Source organism: Amia ocellicauda, chromosome 6 (genome assembly GCF_036373705.1).
Source record: "Amia ocellicauda isolate fAmiCal2 chromosome 6, fAmiCal2.hap1, whole genome shotgun sequence".
Classification (NCBI taxonomy): Eukaryota; Metazoa; Chordata; class Actinopteri; order Amiiformes; family Amiidae; genus Amia; species Amia ocellicauda.
In genome coordinates this window covers 10,442,730-10,458,503 of record NC_089855.1, presented here as the reverse complement: position 1 = coordinate 10,458,503, position 15,774 = coordinate 10,442,730, and the positions used below count along the sequence as shown (strand labels likewise).

Genomic DNA, 15,774 nt, shown 5'->3' with positions numbered 1-15,774 from the left:
TCTTCTTGACCTCTGTGTATCTCTTTCTATAATGTTTTATGGACAGGTGTGTTGAATGTATTCCATCTGTTCACACACTCACTGAAAAGCTGTCAATATTTGTATAATCCCAGATCAAAAATGCTATATTTATTCGCTATATGTACTATATTTTCCAATAGGACAATGTGTTATCCTTATTAATGGACATAGTCTTATGAATTCATCAAAAAGTAGGAATTGAATTTCAATATTGTAAGCATGCCAAAAATGTTTTCCAGTTCATACCACTCACGTTATGGAGAACACCAATATGTTAGTTCATCCTAAAATTGAAGTACTAGTTAACATAATATATTTTTTATATGATTTGAGACAAGCCAAAGGTGAAACGGTACGCTAGTTATACCATACATGTTTAGAATCCTGTGTTACAAAGCAAAGTGTATTTAAATGTCTCCAGAAACTACTATGCCACCAGGGTTGAGATTAATCAAATTTACACTGGAATTAATTGGGCACAGCATAACAAGTGCAAAGTACATAATGAAAGAGATGCACTTAGTCACAGAGGTGTGAATTGTTCATTAAAATCCCACATAAGAGTAGATGCTAATAGATAATAACAAAAGAAAAACAAGTCTTTAGATGACATTAAAAGATAAGGATGGAGTCCAATTCGTACGGTCCAGTGAGTATTGTTTATGACGGGTTATTCAACATTGCTACTGTAGTACCAAAGTAGAGAAAACTCAAGCTCTTCCCTTAAGGAATACTGATGAACTGCTTTGTATTCAGATCATATTTCAGCTGATGGCATATGCTGTTATGATGTGCTGCCCACCCATCTGAGTTTGATTCACCAGTTTGCTCAACCCATTTTAACACCCGTTGGCAGTGCCTGTGTTGCAATTTGTCCGTTACTGTGTCTGACAGGGAGGACCGACCGAGTCCTCATGTCTATTTACCAACACTCAAAAGCTGAGTTGACACTACTGCAGAAACAAACGTCATGGGGTCCATAGGGAACAATACAAACTCCATCAACTTACATTACCTGAAGGAAGAATTAATAACATTTAGACAAAACCGTGTCCAACAAATTCTCTTGAAAATATGACTTTAATTATTGTATACAAGTTCTTTCTAAAACGATATCTGAAGGGGGTGTTTCAGTTTTCAAGGTGAAGAAAAACACTAGTGCCATAAAAAGCAGTATGGCTTTGATCCTTTCGGAGAGTTTGTCTATCCAATTCTATACATCACAGTAAATAAATAATACAATTTGGATTAAATGAAGCTTCTGCAATACCTACAATTCAGTGATGGATTCCTGTCTTTGACTAACCTCAACCAACTTGTAATCTTTGTGGCCGGTGCAGTATTTCCATATTTTACCCTATGGTTCATTGTTCTCTCTGTGTCTGGCCCATCACAAATTTAGTTTTAACTCTTTTGGTGTGTGTATTTATAACTGTATGTCTTTATGTAATATATTCCTACAACTGATAGGAAAGTCTCCCTCACTAATGAATTATAGCATGTACTCTGTGGATGCAGAGAGGTTTTCAATGATATGCGTACAGTACACTTCGGACAAGTGTGCTGCCAGCGTTGAGAGGCTTTTATGGTGAGGGCTTGTTTGTCTACACATAACACGTGATGTGACAAAGTTCAGGGACAACAGCGCTGAAAACATTTAATGGCCTTCCCAGAGTTCTGATTTAAATCCCAAAGATTTGTGTGCATGCTCCTTCAGTACAAAGCTACTATATCAAGTGTGCTTTTGCAACCTTGTGGAGCTGGTGGGTGGAGAGCCAGTGTAACCAGCATATTTGCTTGTGACTAATGCTTTTAGTCAAGAAGCCCTCGGTTTCTTTATGTGAATATATGTATTTTAGATTTTTCTAGCGTTTTTCCCCAATCAATTTATTTCATGTTCCTTTCATATTTTCTTGTGTTTCTTTTGAACCAGGGCAAGTGAAGTACTCAAACAAATTTGGTCTGGCACTGGAAGAATACCTTTTGAGTTCGACAGGAAAAGCTGAATCACCAAGGTCTTTGAGATAAGGCAGCCACTGTTAATAGACACTTGATCTGTAAATATTTAAAAAAACTATCCAATTACAGTACATTTTGATTTGTATTAAAAAACCTTTGCACAGTACCAATGTGCTTTAATGTGACAGGGTATTAGTTTGTCTGACAATACTTTTTAATTGCATTTATTAAAATACATTTCGGAAGCTTTGTTGGAACCCTTATAAGTCTTTGATGGACTTTGTGTAATAATGTGTTTAGATTTAGCTTGAACGATGGCCTGGACATGCGGATGAGGCATTGGTGGACCCCCCCAATGGTGTGGAACAGAAGATGGAGGGATGTGAAGCGATGAATGCTGGGAAAGTAGTGTGTGCACCCTTGTTTTATGTGTGGTGTAAGCAAGACAAGGGTCCAACACCCCATTTACAACTCCAAAATAGTATGCGTTTAAAAAAAGTCCCTTCAGTACAAAAGGCTTTGATAGACATGACCTTGTTTTTATGATAGCATACACATTAAAGGGTAGGTTAGAAATGCACTAATCCCATCTTGTAGCGGTCGGTGCAAGTCGCCTCTTTGTTTACCATGTCAGATGTATAGAGCAGCAAATGTTTGGTTAACCTCTATAAATATTGTGAACACCGCGATCCGTCATCTCACCAGCCTGCACCGGAAGAACTGTTCTTTAAGAGCACAGCCGCTGCCTTCATGCTGCTTCCCTGATGTGAACATTTTGTGTGCAGGCATGGCCCATGAATTAGATGAGAAAGATTAAAGTCTTGGTATTGCCCTTCAGATTGAATGGAGGGACTTCTGCTGAAAGGCTCAGTGAATTATTGTCAGCCATCCAATCTAATAATGAACCAGGGCAGCATTAGGAATGGTAACCTCGTGCACTGTCATCATAATACATCTCTTGCACTTAAGGGGGCAGTGATATTAAGCCCTATTCTAATTTCGGCTCTAAAACCCAGAGCCCCATCCAAGTCATATATTTCATTGGAGAGTGTCACTTTCCATATTGGAACATAAATCTAATTAAGATGGTTCTGTGCTTTTTAAACACACAAACAAACATAGACACAATCTAAAAATACAAAAGGGAAGTCAGTATTAACTGTAATATATTTCCCATGAAAATTAAAGTCAATATATACTTCATTGTTTCATCTGGTCCTTTATATTATGTATTCAAGATACACACAGGGTCTTCTGTGTTGAACGTTTAAATGTGATAGACAGGAAATATATATATCTTATCATGGTAAATACCCTTCTAAATAACTTTGAAGCTTTGTTGTATTTCCAGTGTACTACATAACTATTTATAACGATTGAATACTATTATTTTCTTAGCAAGATGCATACAGAGAAAAAAAAAATAGTCACAAATATATGGTTTTCCCTAGTAGCAGAGATTAATGGAAAACGTACGTATATCTATATCTATCAATATGAATATATTATGAGAGCAGCGCAGACCACAGGATAATGGTAATTGATTGATTTATGTATGGCAAGCCAAATTATCATTTAGAGATATCTTCAATTGCATTTCAAGATATCTCTATATATTTAAAGATATATTTAATTTAATTTAATTTCAGATATCTTTAAATGTTTTGAAGATATCTGGAATTCATTTAAAGATCTCTGAAATACATGTAAAGATATCTGAAAATCATTTGAAGATATCTGTAAATGCCTTCTTGTTTATTTCGAGATATCTCCAAATGACTTCCTATTCATTTACAGATATCTGCAAATGACTTCCCGTATGTAGCCCAAGATTATTACTTCCTGTTCACTTGTTAAAGATATCTTTAAATGAACAGGAAGTTATTTACAGATATCTTGGAATGATTTGCAGATATCTCAAAAAGAACAGGAAGTCGGGCTGCTATTGATTGTGTTTGTTTTTTCAGGGACCTGTTGATGGCATACGTTAGGGTTGTATCGATGAATGACCACTTTAATAGTTGTTTGTTTCTTTCCGGCAACTTGTGGGTGACGCCACTGTGATCCTGACAGTGAAAAACATGAATTACTAACTAAAGGTTAAGGTAAACATGCTGGATTTTTAATTCATGCAAATGATAAAAGTTATATTTGGAGATGTGAAATAAACGACTTGTAAAATGCATCCATGGACTTTTGTAAAGCAACTTGTTTTGGCATTGGGAATGTTGTCCCCCGCACTTCCTTATATTATGTTGTATTTTAAATTCGAATCCCCAGAGTATTCGAATAGTAAATGATTCGAAATTCCCATTCATAATACCTTACGTTTTGCAATGATAACTAAAATTAATATGTAGTGCTGACACAATGCCCAGATAAACTTTGTATCTGGACAAACAAACCAATACTCCCTTCAGCATATTTATTGATTAGTCTCAATAAATTCTGCCTTGACCTTGTTAGCTGCCTGCTCAGTATCAATGAAGGAATAACATTGCAAGTGTATTCTATTAAAACATGGTACTGTAGTGCTTTACAGTTTTAGTCTGCATACTGATATTGTGTTTAGTCAAGAAGTATCTTCTGTAAATAATGTATTGTGAATAGACTAGTTATTCAAACACCATAAGCATCATCTATAATGCAATAGATTCAAACTTCATAATCATCTTTGTGTATACCCACTATATTTAGGTAAATGTAGAAGGTAAATGTGTTGAGTCTTTGGGTTCAAGTGTAGCTTAAGGTAAATTCATTTGGTGGTCTCAGCAATGTGCCTGAAAAACATTTGACTTTAATTTGATTAAGGGCATTTTTCAGAAAGCCTCTTGATAAGAGGTATGAGATTGACAGAGCTTGCATTGGCAGTCTTCCAGGACAGTGCTATATGAGCAGCCTGTTGCTGTGCTTTTGTTGTCAGGGTACAAACTTGTAATGGCACTCAACACATCCTAAATACGTGATTGAAAAACAGAACTGTTCATATAGAGCATGAGTTTTCAAACCGGTCCTGGAGTACCCCCTGCCCTGCTGGTTTTTGTTCCAACCTAGGTTTTAATTACTTATTTGAATGGTATGTTGCTTTGTTAGGTGAATTAAGTATTCAATTAATCAATTAAGACCTCAGTTGGAACAAAAAACAGCAGGGCAGGGGGTACTCCAGGACCGGTTTGAAAACCACTGATGTAGAGCAATACCTTACAGGAATGAAACATATAAGTTTTATTTTGAATTACAGGGTTTATGCTACATGTCATGTGCGGAGTAGTGAGTCGTTTGGTAAAGTAGTAGGGAAGAATTCTGCCTTAGGTAAAACCCTTTACAGAGAAAAGACTGTGTAATCTTGAATATTGATAGTAAAATAAACGATTTAGCAGTTATGTTGCAATATCAATATGTTGCCTCAACTATACACAATTTTTCTTAGGTAAGTATTTTACTTATTCATCCAGGGCAGATATAAATACATTCTTAACAAGCAGTCCCATTTCATGTATCACTAAAAAAGTCACCTGTAAGTGGTAATGAGTGTTCAGATGGTATTTTGTTTCCTTTTTATTGGTTTCGTATTGAATGAGTTCTGACAGCTGAAGCAGGTGTCACTGTAAACATTTTGTCCCCAGGCAACCCTGCTTAGCCAGGGCACTCCTGTCAAAGGCCAGTGTTTACTCACCCCAAAAAAAGCTGGTCAGAAGGAAGTTAAATTGTTTTTGATTTTTAAAATTGAATTTAAATAAAAGTGACAGGTTGCTCTCAAATATTGCAATAGTCATACTAGTGGTATCCGTACAGACTGTCTTTCTTTTTTTTTTTTCTATTGTACGTTATATTTATTTCTTACCTCACATTCACAATGGGATCTCTGAGCACACATTTATGTTAAAAAACAACAACATGAGCTTTCTAGTTTATTACTCCCAGACATTGTTTTTTTGTTGTTAACTGGTAGTAGTGCGAAAATAATTTTACATTACATTTTTAAAAACACCTTCTCACCAACTACATTTATTTATTCGTCACTCTTGTCTCACGCTTCCCTCATATTGCAGAAATAGCGCCACCTGCCTAACAAACCCTTGAAAAAGGTATTTGGTTACGCTGAGCTTAAAATGTACTGAGAGTAGCCGTGAGTTTTTCAGAGGGTCAGATTTTTTTGGGGGGAGCGTATTGTATCTCATGCGCTGAGTAGTTGACTTGTATTGAATTGACATGTTGTTTTCAAGGACTGTCTTAAGGTGTGGGAAATAAGCGAAACCGATGCTGTTTGCTGTAGTGTAAGATACCAAGAGAAGAAGATGCATGATCAAACTGTTATCTCATAAAATAGCTGTTACTGAAATAAACTGTGAAATGAGTTGACTTTCACAGGTCTTCCCATTAATAAGCTTTTCTTAAAGTGATAAGAATTTCGTGATCTACACTGACATCTGATAAATTGCTTTTAGTTCCCTTTAGATGTCTATAAAGCTTTTAGAGAATCTATTTACCTGGGAAAATCTTCTGAATCCATGGCTGCTGAAGCACCCTAGCCCAATAAATATTCAACTGTTCTGGGATCTGTGAGGGGAACAGTTTACACTTCACCATCCCTGAGAAAATCAAGAATTGGCGATTTCCTTTGGTGAATAGGATGCTCATTTTCATTGTTCTTTCGTCCATGCAACCTGCTTATGGAAAGAACTATATGTACATGAATTAATAAGTGTTAATACACCACTATGATGGCATTAATTACTTGAGTTATGCATAACATTACCAAAGTGGGCAGTAATTAAATGCGCAAAATAGACCTCTAAACAAGGACTGGAATGCACAGCCATGTTTTATAAAGCAGGCCACAGCAGCAACAATCCATATTAATTTAATTCTCTGTGGTCTTTCCAACAAAACATCCCCCTTTAGCAAATTGATAGAATAAGGCACAGTGCTCTTACTGTGTAATTGATTGATTCCACAGGCACAGTTGTGTTTGAAATGTGGCCATTCATTCAGTCCTGCTGTCAATTTGTCGGATGGGTTTACCAACTTGAGAAGCACATGTAGAAAGAGTTGGAAGAATGATCTGGAAATGCATGCATTACATTAATTGTATTTTTAATCAATTTCAATTGAAGAAATACCTACATTTTTTCACAGCAGCTCACAGTCCGATCATATTTTCTTCTTACTTTAAAGCACTTTTGAATGGATAAAAATGTAATTTTAATGGGAGTATCATCTCAAGGTGCTTTACAATCAATAAACTGTATACTCCCAGCAAGACATATACTTTATTTAGGGAAGAAAATGTCTCAGATAAATATTGTCAACAAGCAGAAAAGTAAATAACAAAAGAAAAAGATTTACAGAGCTAGAAACATTTTCATGTTTCATGTTCGTGTTTTATCATGAGAGCTAGATTGACTCAATATTGACATGATTTTATGTATTTAATTTTATTTATGTAGTGACAACTAAACAGATTATTTGAACAATAGCAGCATGCTTGAACATGGCTTAATTCTAATCAAAGTAAAGCTTAAAAGGAAAAATTACAATTAGTAAAATAAATAGACACAGACACAAGACAGGCTACTTAATGTTTTCCTTATACCATAACAATATCTGACCTGTTGAACTGCAGTTGGCTGATTTTAAAAACATCTGCACAATGTACAATATTTAGTTATGTGCAGGATATCTTTGAACAAGTTCTTGCCAATATTTTGCTTGCATGTGGGCAAGTTGCTGGCAACACATACTACATTCAGGATATGTACTTGGAAAATGATCAAATTGAGAGGAAAACTGAAAAAGTATTCATTACCCTCATTGATACTGACTGTAGCAGTAAATCTGATTCTGTGTGTGTGTGTATGTGTGTGTGTAGTATATATATTTTTAGAGTGAAAAAATGTTAAATGTTAAAATGGCAATAGGCCAGATACGAACAGAACAAGAACAGATCAAAGATGGACAAAGGAAGCTATTGAATGGATCCCAAGAGATGAAAAAAGTCCTAGAAAATGACCACATAAAAGACGAGTAGATGAAATAATCAACTTTGCAGGCGTGACATGGAAAAGGGAAGTTAAAGCAAGTGGAAAAATCTTGGGGAGGCCTTTATCCAACAGTGGATCGATATATGCCGATGATGATGGCATATACAGTGCCCTCCCAATTTATGCATACCGCTGAATAAATAGCAACAAAAAATATAATATAACAAGGATTTATGGATTAAATCATGTCTCCGGCTGGAAAAAAGTAAAAAAATACTGAAAACTTACTAGCATATTATACATACATTGATAGTGATATACTAATTCATTGAAATTCAGTCATAGTATGTGATTTAATTATAGGGGGTGAAAAAATGTTTTTACTATGTGTGGCATTTACAGGAGAAGATCCCTGACAATATTGAAAGGGCAAAAGGTTTTACAGTGATATGGCATCCTGGGAAGATGGGAGCAAATGCCGTACCACATTATTTTTATAATCAGGTTTTCACGAGTCACATCTTTTTTGTATTTTAACACCTATTTTCTGTTTCTTTTCTGTTACAGTAAAACCGACTGTCATAGATGTTGACATATATGTTAACAGCATTGGCCCTGTGTCATCAATAAACATGGTAAGTGCTTTTTCAGAATTTGTGTGATGTATTTGTGGGTGACAGTGTTTTATTGTAAATGTTTTACAGGAGGGGAGGGCTCTGGGCCAACAGGAAACTCAAGAGGTTGGTCATTAAATGGCCACAATCTCTGCCATTATATATTTAGCTGTCATTCACCAGCCTATTTATTTTTTTATACCATATCCTTGGCTATATTTCAATGAAATGTGTTTATGATGCTCTATTTATTCTACATGTACACTTAGGGTGCTTTGATATTTATTCAGTGGTATACTTTAGGGGTTATTATCCATAATGAGGCAAAATCACACAATGGCTGGGTCCATTGATAGACCTCAAGCCAGAAGAGAGACTTTAAGAGCTCAGCTCACCACGTCTCAACATGGACCCAGCCATTGTGTGATTTTCCTCCAGTCTGCTTTTTTATTGTTATTATTATGTATATTTATATAATGTCTGTATGATATGCAATAGGGTTCGCCAGCTAAAGAAATCACACTCTGAACTGCAGTTTAGTTTAGCAAAAATGTCACACAGGTAGTATGAAGCAGAACATGAATCAAATACATATATAGGCATTTGTAGGTTTCATTGTTTTGGAGATTTCCCCTTTTCCTTTTCGAGTTTTCTTGCGTGCGTATTGCAGGTTTGGAGTTTTCTGCGGGATGGTTTTCACCATGAGAGTGAGAGTTGGTCTCCTTCGGGAGAATGAGAGAGTTCAGAAGCTGTTATGTTCTGATATCACAGGCATGCATATCAGTTTATTTACATTATCCATTGCTGCGATGCACAACCTTTGCTCCCATACATAACATTGCGTTTATCCATGTGTGTGAATATTTGTACTGACCATTATCACAATATCATTTGCATCTAAAAATCTAATGATAATGCCTGATCGTCTCCATACTAAAAATAAAAACACTTTCTTAAAAACTTACTCATTCTCACTGCAGTCCATTTTTATAATGTAAGACAGCATTTGTTTTCTATCTGGATTTTTTTATTTGCTAGAGAAAGCCTTTGTTATATGGCAGTGGGAACATAATACAGAAAGTGATTACTATGCTCCATGTGTTTTTTACTTTTTTCAATAAAAAAACTATAGCTACATTTCTAAGCTTGATAAATACCGTGTCTGGTGATATGTACATTAATTTAATCAGAAACAAGAACAATGCATTTTAAACTTGTGTTACAGTATGTGAAGTAGTGAATACTAAGTTACATCTTTTGTTTTATCTTGATTGAAGAGGAATAATTAATAGTTTATTTATGACTTTAAAGGAAATATTGTAAGCTGTAGTAGAGCGATGAGCAGTAAATTATTGATATTATATTGTTTAATAATATAAATAATAATAACAATCATCCTGTATTATCTAATGTTCCATTAAATATATATATATATATATATATTATTTAAATGCTCCATTAAGCCACTGAATTCTGAGATGCCGCCCGCCATTGCTTAGGAGAACAAGTGGTATCTGGTGAAGTTAATTTGATTCTTAAAAACGCCTTTGGTGGGTTGTATTTCAAGTTCAGCATCACGTGGCTTTTTGAATCAAGGCAATGGCTGCTCTCAAGGGAAGGTCAAGATCTTAAAGGCTACAGGTGGCACTCTGGTCAGGTTTAGAGGCTGGCTGTTGGGATTTTATCAGATCACATTGCAAGGTGTTCCTTCGCATTGATGAGGTGAATTGAGTGGCTGTGTCTTCAGTAAAATGACAAAATGGACAAACGCTCATGTTTGCGTGTTGAACAGGGAACACGGGTGATTACTAACAAAAACTCTTCCTGTTATCCAATCTAGTTGTATTGGGGCTTTAACTGAGGATATCCTTAAAGATTAGGAGGATTCAAAGACGTATTTGAATGATGAGTATCTGTCATCCTATTTACTAGAGTGGTAAAGCTAGTACAGGGATATCTGATTTACAGAGGCGCATGCAATTTCATATCATTTGCTGATTTTGGGGGGGTTGTAGTTGTTAAGGCTGTCATATACTAGATTGGTGGCCAGATGCCAAGAGTGATTGATGATGCCAGTTTTCTGCTTAAATGCCTCTATCCCAAACCTTATTAAAAGTTTGTAGAGTCTGGTCTAATAATGTTTCATAGAGATTTGTATTGACTGATGTCTTTAGGTTGCTGCTGCCAAGTTTTTTAAGGGCTTTAACCCAATCCAGGCTGTGGGATTTCATAATGCTACATGAATTGTTGAAAGCTGTACCAAAAATGGTCCGACATAAGGACCACCCAAGTGCCCAGGGCTGTTTTTCTCCCTGTGCACCGCTGTTTATAACCATGCATAAACTTCAAGTGAAAAGTTGGGGGAGCGAGTACAATTTCAAGGCACCTGAATTAAAAAAAAATGTCAGACCCTGACCATATGATTGTTTTACACTTCTTCTTACTTAAACCTAATAAAAATGTGCTCAGGTCAAAATGTGGGTTGTGTTTTTATAACAATCAAGAAAAATCTAACTGATTATGCATTTTCTGGAAGCTAAGCCAATCAATTAAGTTTGAACCGTTTAAGGAAAAAAGATCTGTGGCATTTATTTGGTTTTGATTATATTATAGAATTAAAGGTAGTACAGCACTTCACTTCAGCACTGAGACTAACTGAATCACAACCAATAAGTTTTAATTTATGTGAAAATGCATTGTAAAAGAAAACGAAACTGGATTGTCCTGTCATTATATTACTGTTAAATGTTCTGATCAGAATACATGTATACATCTAGAAATGAGAGCTGTGCATAATTTAAACATCCTGTCACACAAGTTCATCAGTAGATGACAACCTATTGTTGTCCAGCTTTACTCGCATCCAACCATCGTGCTTGTTGCAGTCTTCATTTCGACTTTCTGTCCACCTCATCCTACAGATTGCGATGAGGTTTATCACTGTGCCAATTATGTTCCTTTTCCTGATTTTAAATTGCAGGATTTGTCTGGTATTGTGCTTAAGGTCAATATTTTGTTGGAAAGGAAACATTCTTGAGAGACTCAAACCAGATGAGGGGTCCTAGTGGTAGAATAGCATGATAGACTAGGGAAGATACAATTCTATCTTTTGTGTCTGATGATAGAAGCGGTTTTTGATTCATTATTCATCTTACTTTCTAATCCACACAACTTCTAAGGTTTTCTGTCTCAAAGTTCCCATTCCTGGAAAATATATTTTACACCTGGAAATTTGGAGAGTGACTGTTTTCCTCCAGAGGAATCCAGTTTTGAAATATTTATGAAGGTTTGACTTGAAAAATGTAAATAAATAAATACATACATACATATATACATAAATGTGTCTCAGGATCCAGTACTAGCCACAGAAATACCCATGAAAACACAAATGTATCAATATATGAAAACATGAATTTATAAAAAAACAATAAATAATTATACTCTGAAATAAATAATATGTATTAGACATACGATAGAATGCACTTTTCCTGAAGTTGTTTGCATTTATAAATAGTTTGTATCCAAAGTACAATACAGAGTGTCTCGACTCACCAGTCATTTTTAATTGAATGTGCAATTATATTATATAACTGTGCAGATTATCAATCCAAAATCTGTGCATGAATGAAGTTTGAGAACAAGTTCTGCTTTCTTACTATATCTGTATAACATCTTTTTATGTATTTTCTGACATTTACATTTTCTCTGAGAAGGTCATTAATGCAATAATGCATAGTTAAATTTGTATTGATCTAATTCACCAAAGACATGAAATCTAGGGTTAAAGTGGGACATTAATGAGGGTGACGCAATCAGACTCTCTGCTACATATAGAGATGAAAAGAAAGACACATTATTGTTAGAAATAGTTAATCAGCTTTCAATTGTATGAATAACTATTGAAGGTGATAAGAATGAGTGCTCCTCTTGTTTCGTTTTTAATGTTCTTCTTTGTACACTGAATAAACCAGTTATATTTTCTACTCTCTGCAAATAAAAGATACAGCTGTACCTACTCTCCACACATCTGCTTTCACAATGCATTAGAAGAAAACTCAAATAGGCACTTCTGTGTTACAACTCTTTTTAAACCATTAGCTGAGCTGTGGCATAATTAGTAATAACACGCTGTGCCAGTGACAGTGGGTTGGGTGAGGAGTTGATTATGTGACTTATGTTGAACTCAAGTTCATACAGTAGAGGGAAGAAGTGTCTACTTATTTTTCAAGACAACTAGTTCAGAGTCTAAGTTCCCCCCTCCCCCCATCAACAAATAACATACATTTGAAAGCGTGCTTGTGTATGTGTTTTTTATATATAAATCACAAAAAGTGTTGTGCAGAGATTGTTTTGTAGGAACTACACACTTTTCTGTGAGAGGCATGGTAGAATAATTATCAGAAAATGGACTGCAGGAGGCTGAGTCCATGTGGTCACCTACATTCGATAACAAATGATAGATTGTGCCCAGGTCTCTGTGTTATTTGTTGTCCCAATACATTTGGCATTATGCGAATGTCATGTAAGTAGGATCACTTTTATGCATTTATTTATATGAATCAGCCACTGATATTAATGTGATCCTCACATCTTGAGCTCAATAAATCCCAAAATATTGTCATATTCAGATTGCCAAACCTCAAAACTGGTAAGAAAATAAATGTAGTGCAACATTTAAACCGGTACTAGGCAGCAGATGCTGATTCAACAGTGGTGTTTGCAAACATCTGTCATAGAGACTTTAAAGAGAAATTAATACTGACAACAGGAAAAACATTGACTGTCATCCTTGGTGTCATACTAAAAAAGACTGAAATACATGGTTGTGAAATGCACCAGGTTCTAGGATTGTCCTTACTGAGTAAGCACAATACTAAAGGCCAGGCCTGAGTGACAGGTAGGGCGTATTAGTTGTCTTCAAAATGTCTTAAAAAAAAAAAATCATATTCTTACAAGACAAAATAAAAAACATCAACAAGAAAAAAAAAAGCTGACAGAAAAATTCAGTTTTTAGTGAAACTTGAACCAAAGAAAGAATAAATGCATGTCAGATCTGTCCTGTAGCATTTGTAACACAGTTTAATGACAGCACTTCATTTGACAGCACTACCAGGGAAAGGTAAAGCAAAAATGAGTAACAAAGCAAACTAGTATATGTCGACTTGGTAGTTTTTGTTCACGTAATATGGACTATTAATAGGTCTCTTGTGTTTACTTCGACATTGGGCTGTGTGTTTTTTAAACAACCTCAAAATTAATATTACATAAAAGCACATCCTTGTAATGTATTTAATGAAGAACCTATACAAATTCACAATTCAGTACTTTCAATACTTTCGTTACTAGTTTGTATCTTCTTCTCAATAATATGAACTTACCTGAGAAGCAGAGTGAAAGCATATTTTACAAGTACCTTCCCACCTCCACACCCCCATGTTAACTTCAAATATTGTACACATGTTCAAATTATAATGGTTTGGAGCTTTTGTGTTTTGGTCTTAAAATCTTACGTCTTACATCTATATCTATAAATTGCTTACTGTATATGTTCAAATTGTAGCACTGAGGAATATCATAAGAATTCATAACTGTCTTATATAAAGCAGAAAATTAAATAATAATACTAAAACATACAGAAAGCTACATTGACTCCATTACAGACTAGAGAAGTATGTGTTGAATGTACATTGTGTTAACAGAACTGTTAGCTAGACTTCCAAACAATCATTGCAGTTATTCATTTTGAATTGCCATGATTCAGTTGTCTACAGAAAACCTTCAGACAGAACGAAAAATGGTTTATTAAAACTAAATTCCTTCTGTTATCTGCCACAAATGTCTGCCAGAGATAATACAAAAAAAGAACATTCGAGAAGCTCCTTACCCAGAAAAGGCAAGCAAGAAAAATAATCATAATAATAGTGGGGACTGCACTTTAGTAGTCATAACAATTTCTGCAAAGACAATTGAAGAATTGTGGGTTGAATTCCAAGTGCAAATATAAGCTCATTCCCCAGATTGTATTTTTATTTTTCCTTAATGGAAACCTCTCTCCTCCTCTCTCTCTCGTTTGTGTGGCTCACATTGTCACTATCTATAATATATGTATTAAATAATAAAGAGTCCTAGAGTAACCAGGAATTAGAGATTCATCTGAAGGACACTGCTGGTAGCAAGTGGCCATTGAATAGAGAGCTGGATATAGCCTCTCATTTATTTCTTGGTAGTTCAATATTTAGAGAAAAGTTGTGTTTAATGTTCATTTCTCTTTCCACCTTGTTGGTGTTTTCTAGGGATCAGACTGGACTTTGGCTGAGCTAGGCTAGAGCTGGTTAGATTCCTTTGCAATTTGCCAAAAATAAATCGTAGTTTAAAACATTGCTTAGTAACAGTAATAACAGTATCAGAAAATGTTATTTTAAGTACCAGTGCACCGTATGATGAACTGTTGCATTTCTAGATCTCACTATAGGTATTAAGTCATTGCTTTTTGCACTGCAGGGCAGCACCACAGTTCAGAATAAAAAGATTTAGGGCACCATTGAGACCGTTTAGAGTCTCATCTATTTGCTAGCACAATGCTGGTCATATGTAGCTACTGTGGATGCTAACAGAGGTGATTTAAACACAATCTAACTTAATTCGAGTGATCAGCGGATTCCTCTGCAGCTGGCATACATGTTTGTGTTTGTAAATTTGTCCAGATGTTTTGTACAAATGCAATTCATGACTGTGCTTCTCTCCTCACTTCTTTCAGTGACCGTTTCTCGTCAAGCCACATACGCTGTCTCTTTCATTTCTTCAGTTATAAAACACTTCTTGAGTTTCAATACTTTTTTTATTTAGCCACGGTTTTCCGTTGCTCAATACTGTGAAATGCTCTCACTATTTTACATACAGATAACAATGGGACTCCTATAGCCCACTCTGTTGTAAATGAGTCACCAAAGACACATGTGATGGCCCTGCTAAACAATAGCATCTCCACGTTCGTAAAGCTAAGTTTGAAAGACAGCTTTAATGTGCCTTCGTGAAGAATGCTATTTTTAAATGTCTGGGTCATTCTGTGTCCTAGGCAACGGTGTGTAGCAGAGGAAATCCTAGCTTTACAGGAGTACGGCTTCAGCTTGTGGGAGCCCATCTGCAGTATAATCCCTTTAGGGGTCCACCCACTCAGGAGCTGAAATGGCAGAGCA

The 15,774-nt window shown here is 35.5% G+C and overlaps 1 protein-coding gene across 1 annotated transcript in view; it reads left to right on the top strand.

The window, feature by feature from the left end:
- The window catches only part of gabrg3 (gamma-aminobutyric acid type A receptor subunit gamma3), a 129,204-nt gene that overhangs the window by 27,764 nt on the left and 85,666 nt on the right, over positions 1–15,774 (top strand). The window contains exon 3 of the mRNA XM_066706091.1: positions 8,532–8,599. Within this exon, the coding sequence (XP_066562188.1) occupies positions 8,532–8,599 (68 nt within the window). The remainder of the gene's footprint in view (positions 1–8,531; positions 8,600–15,774) is intronic.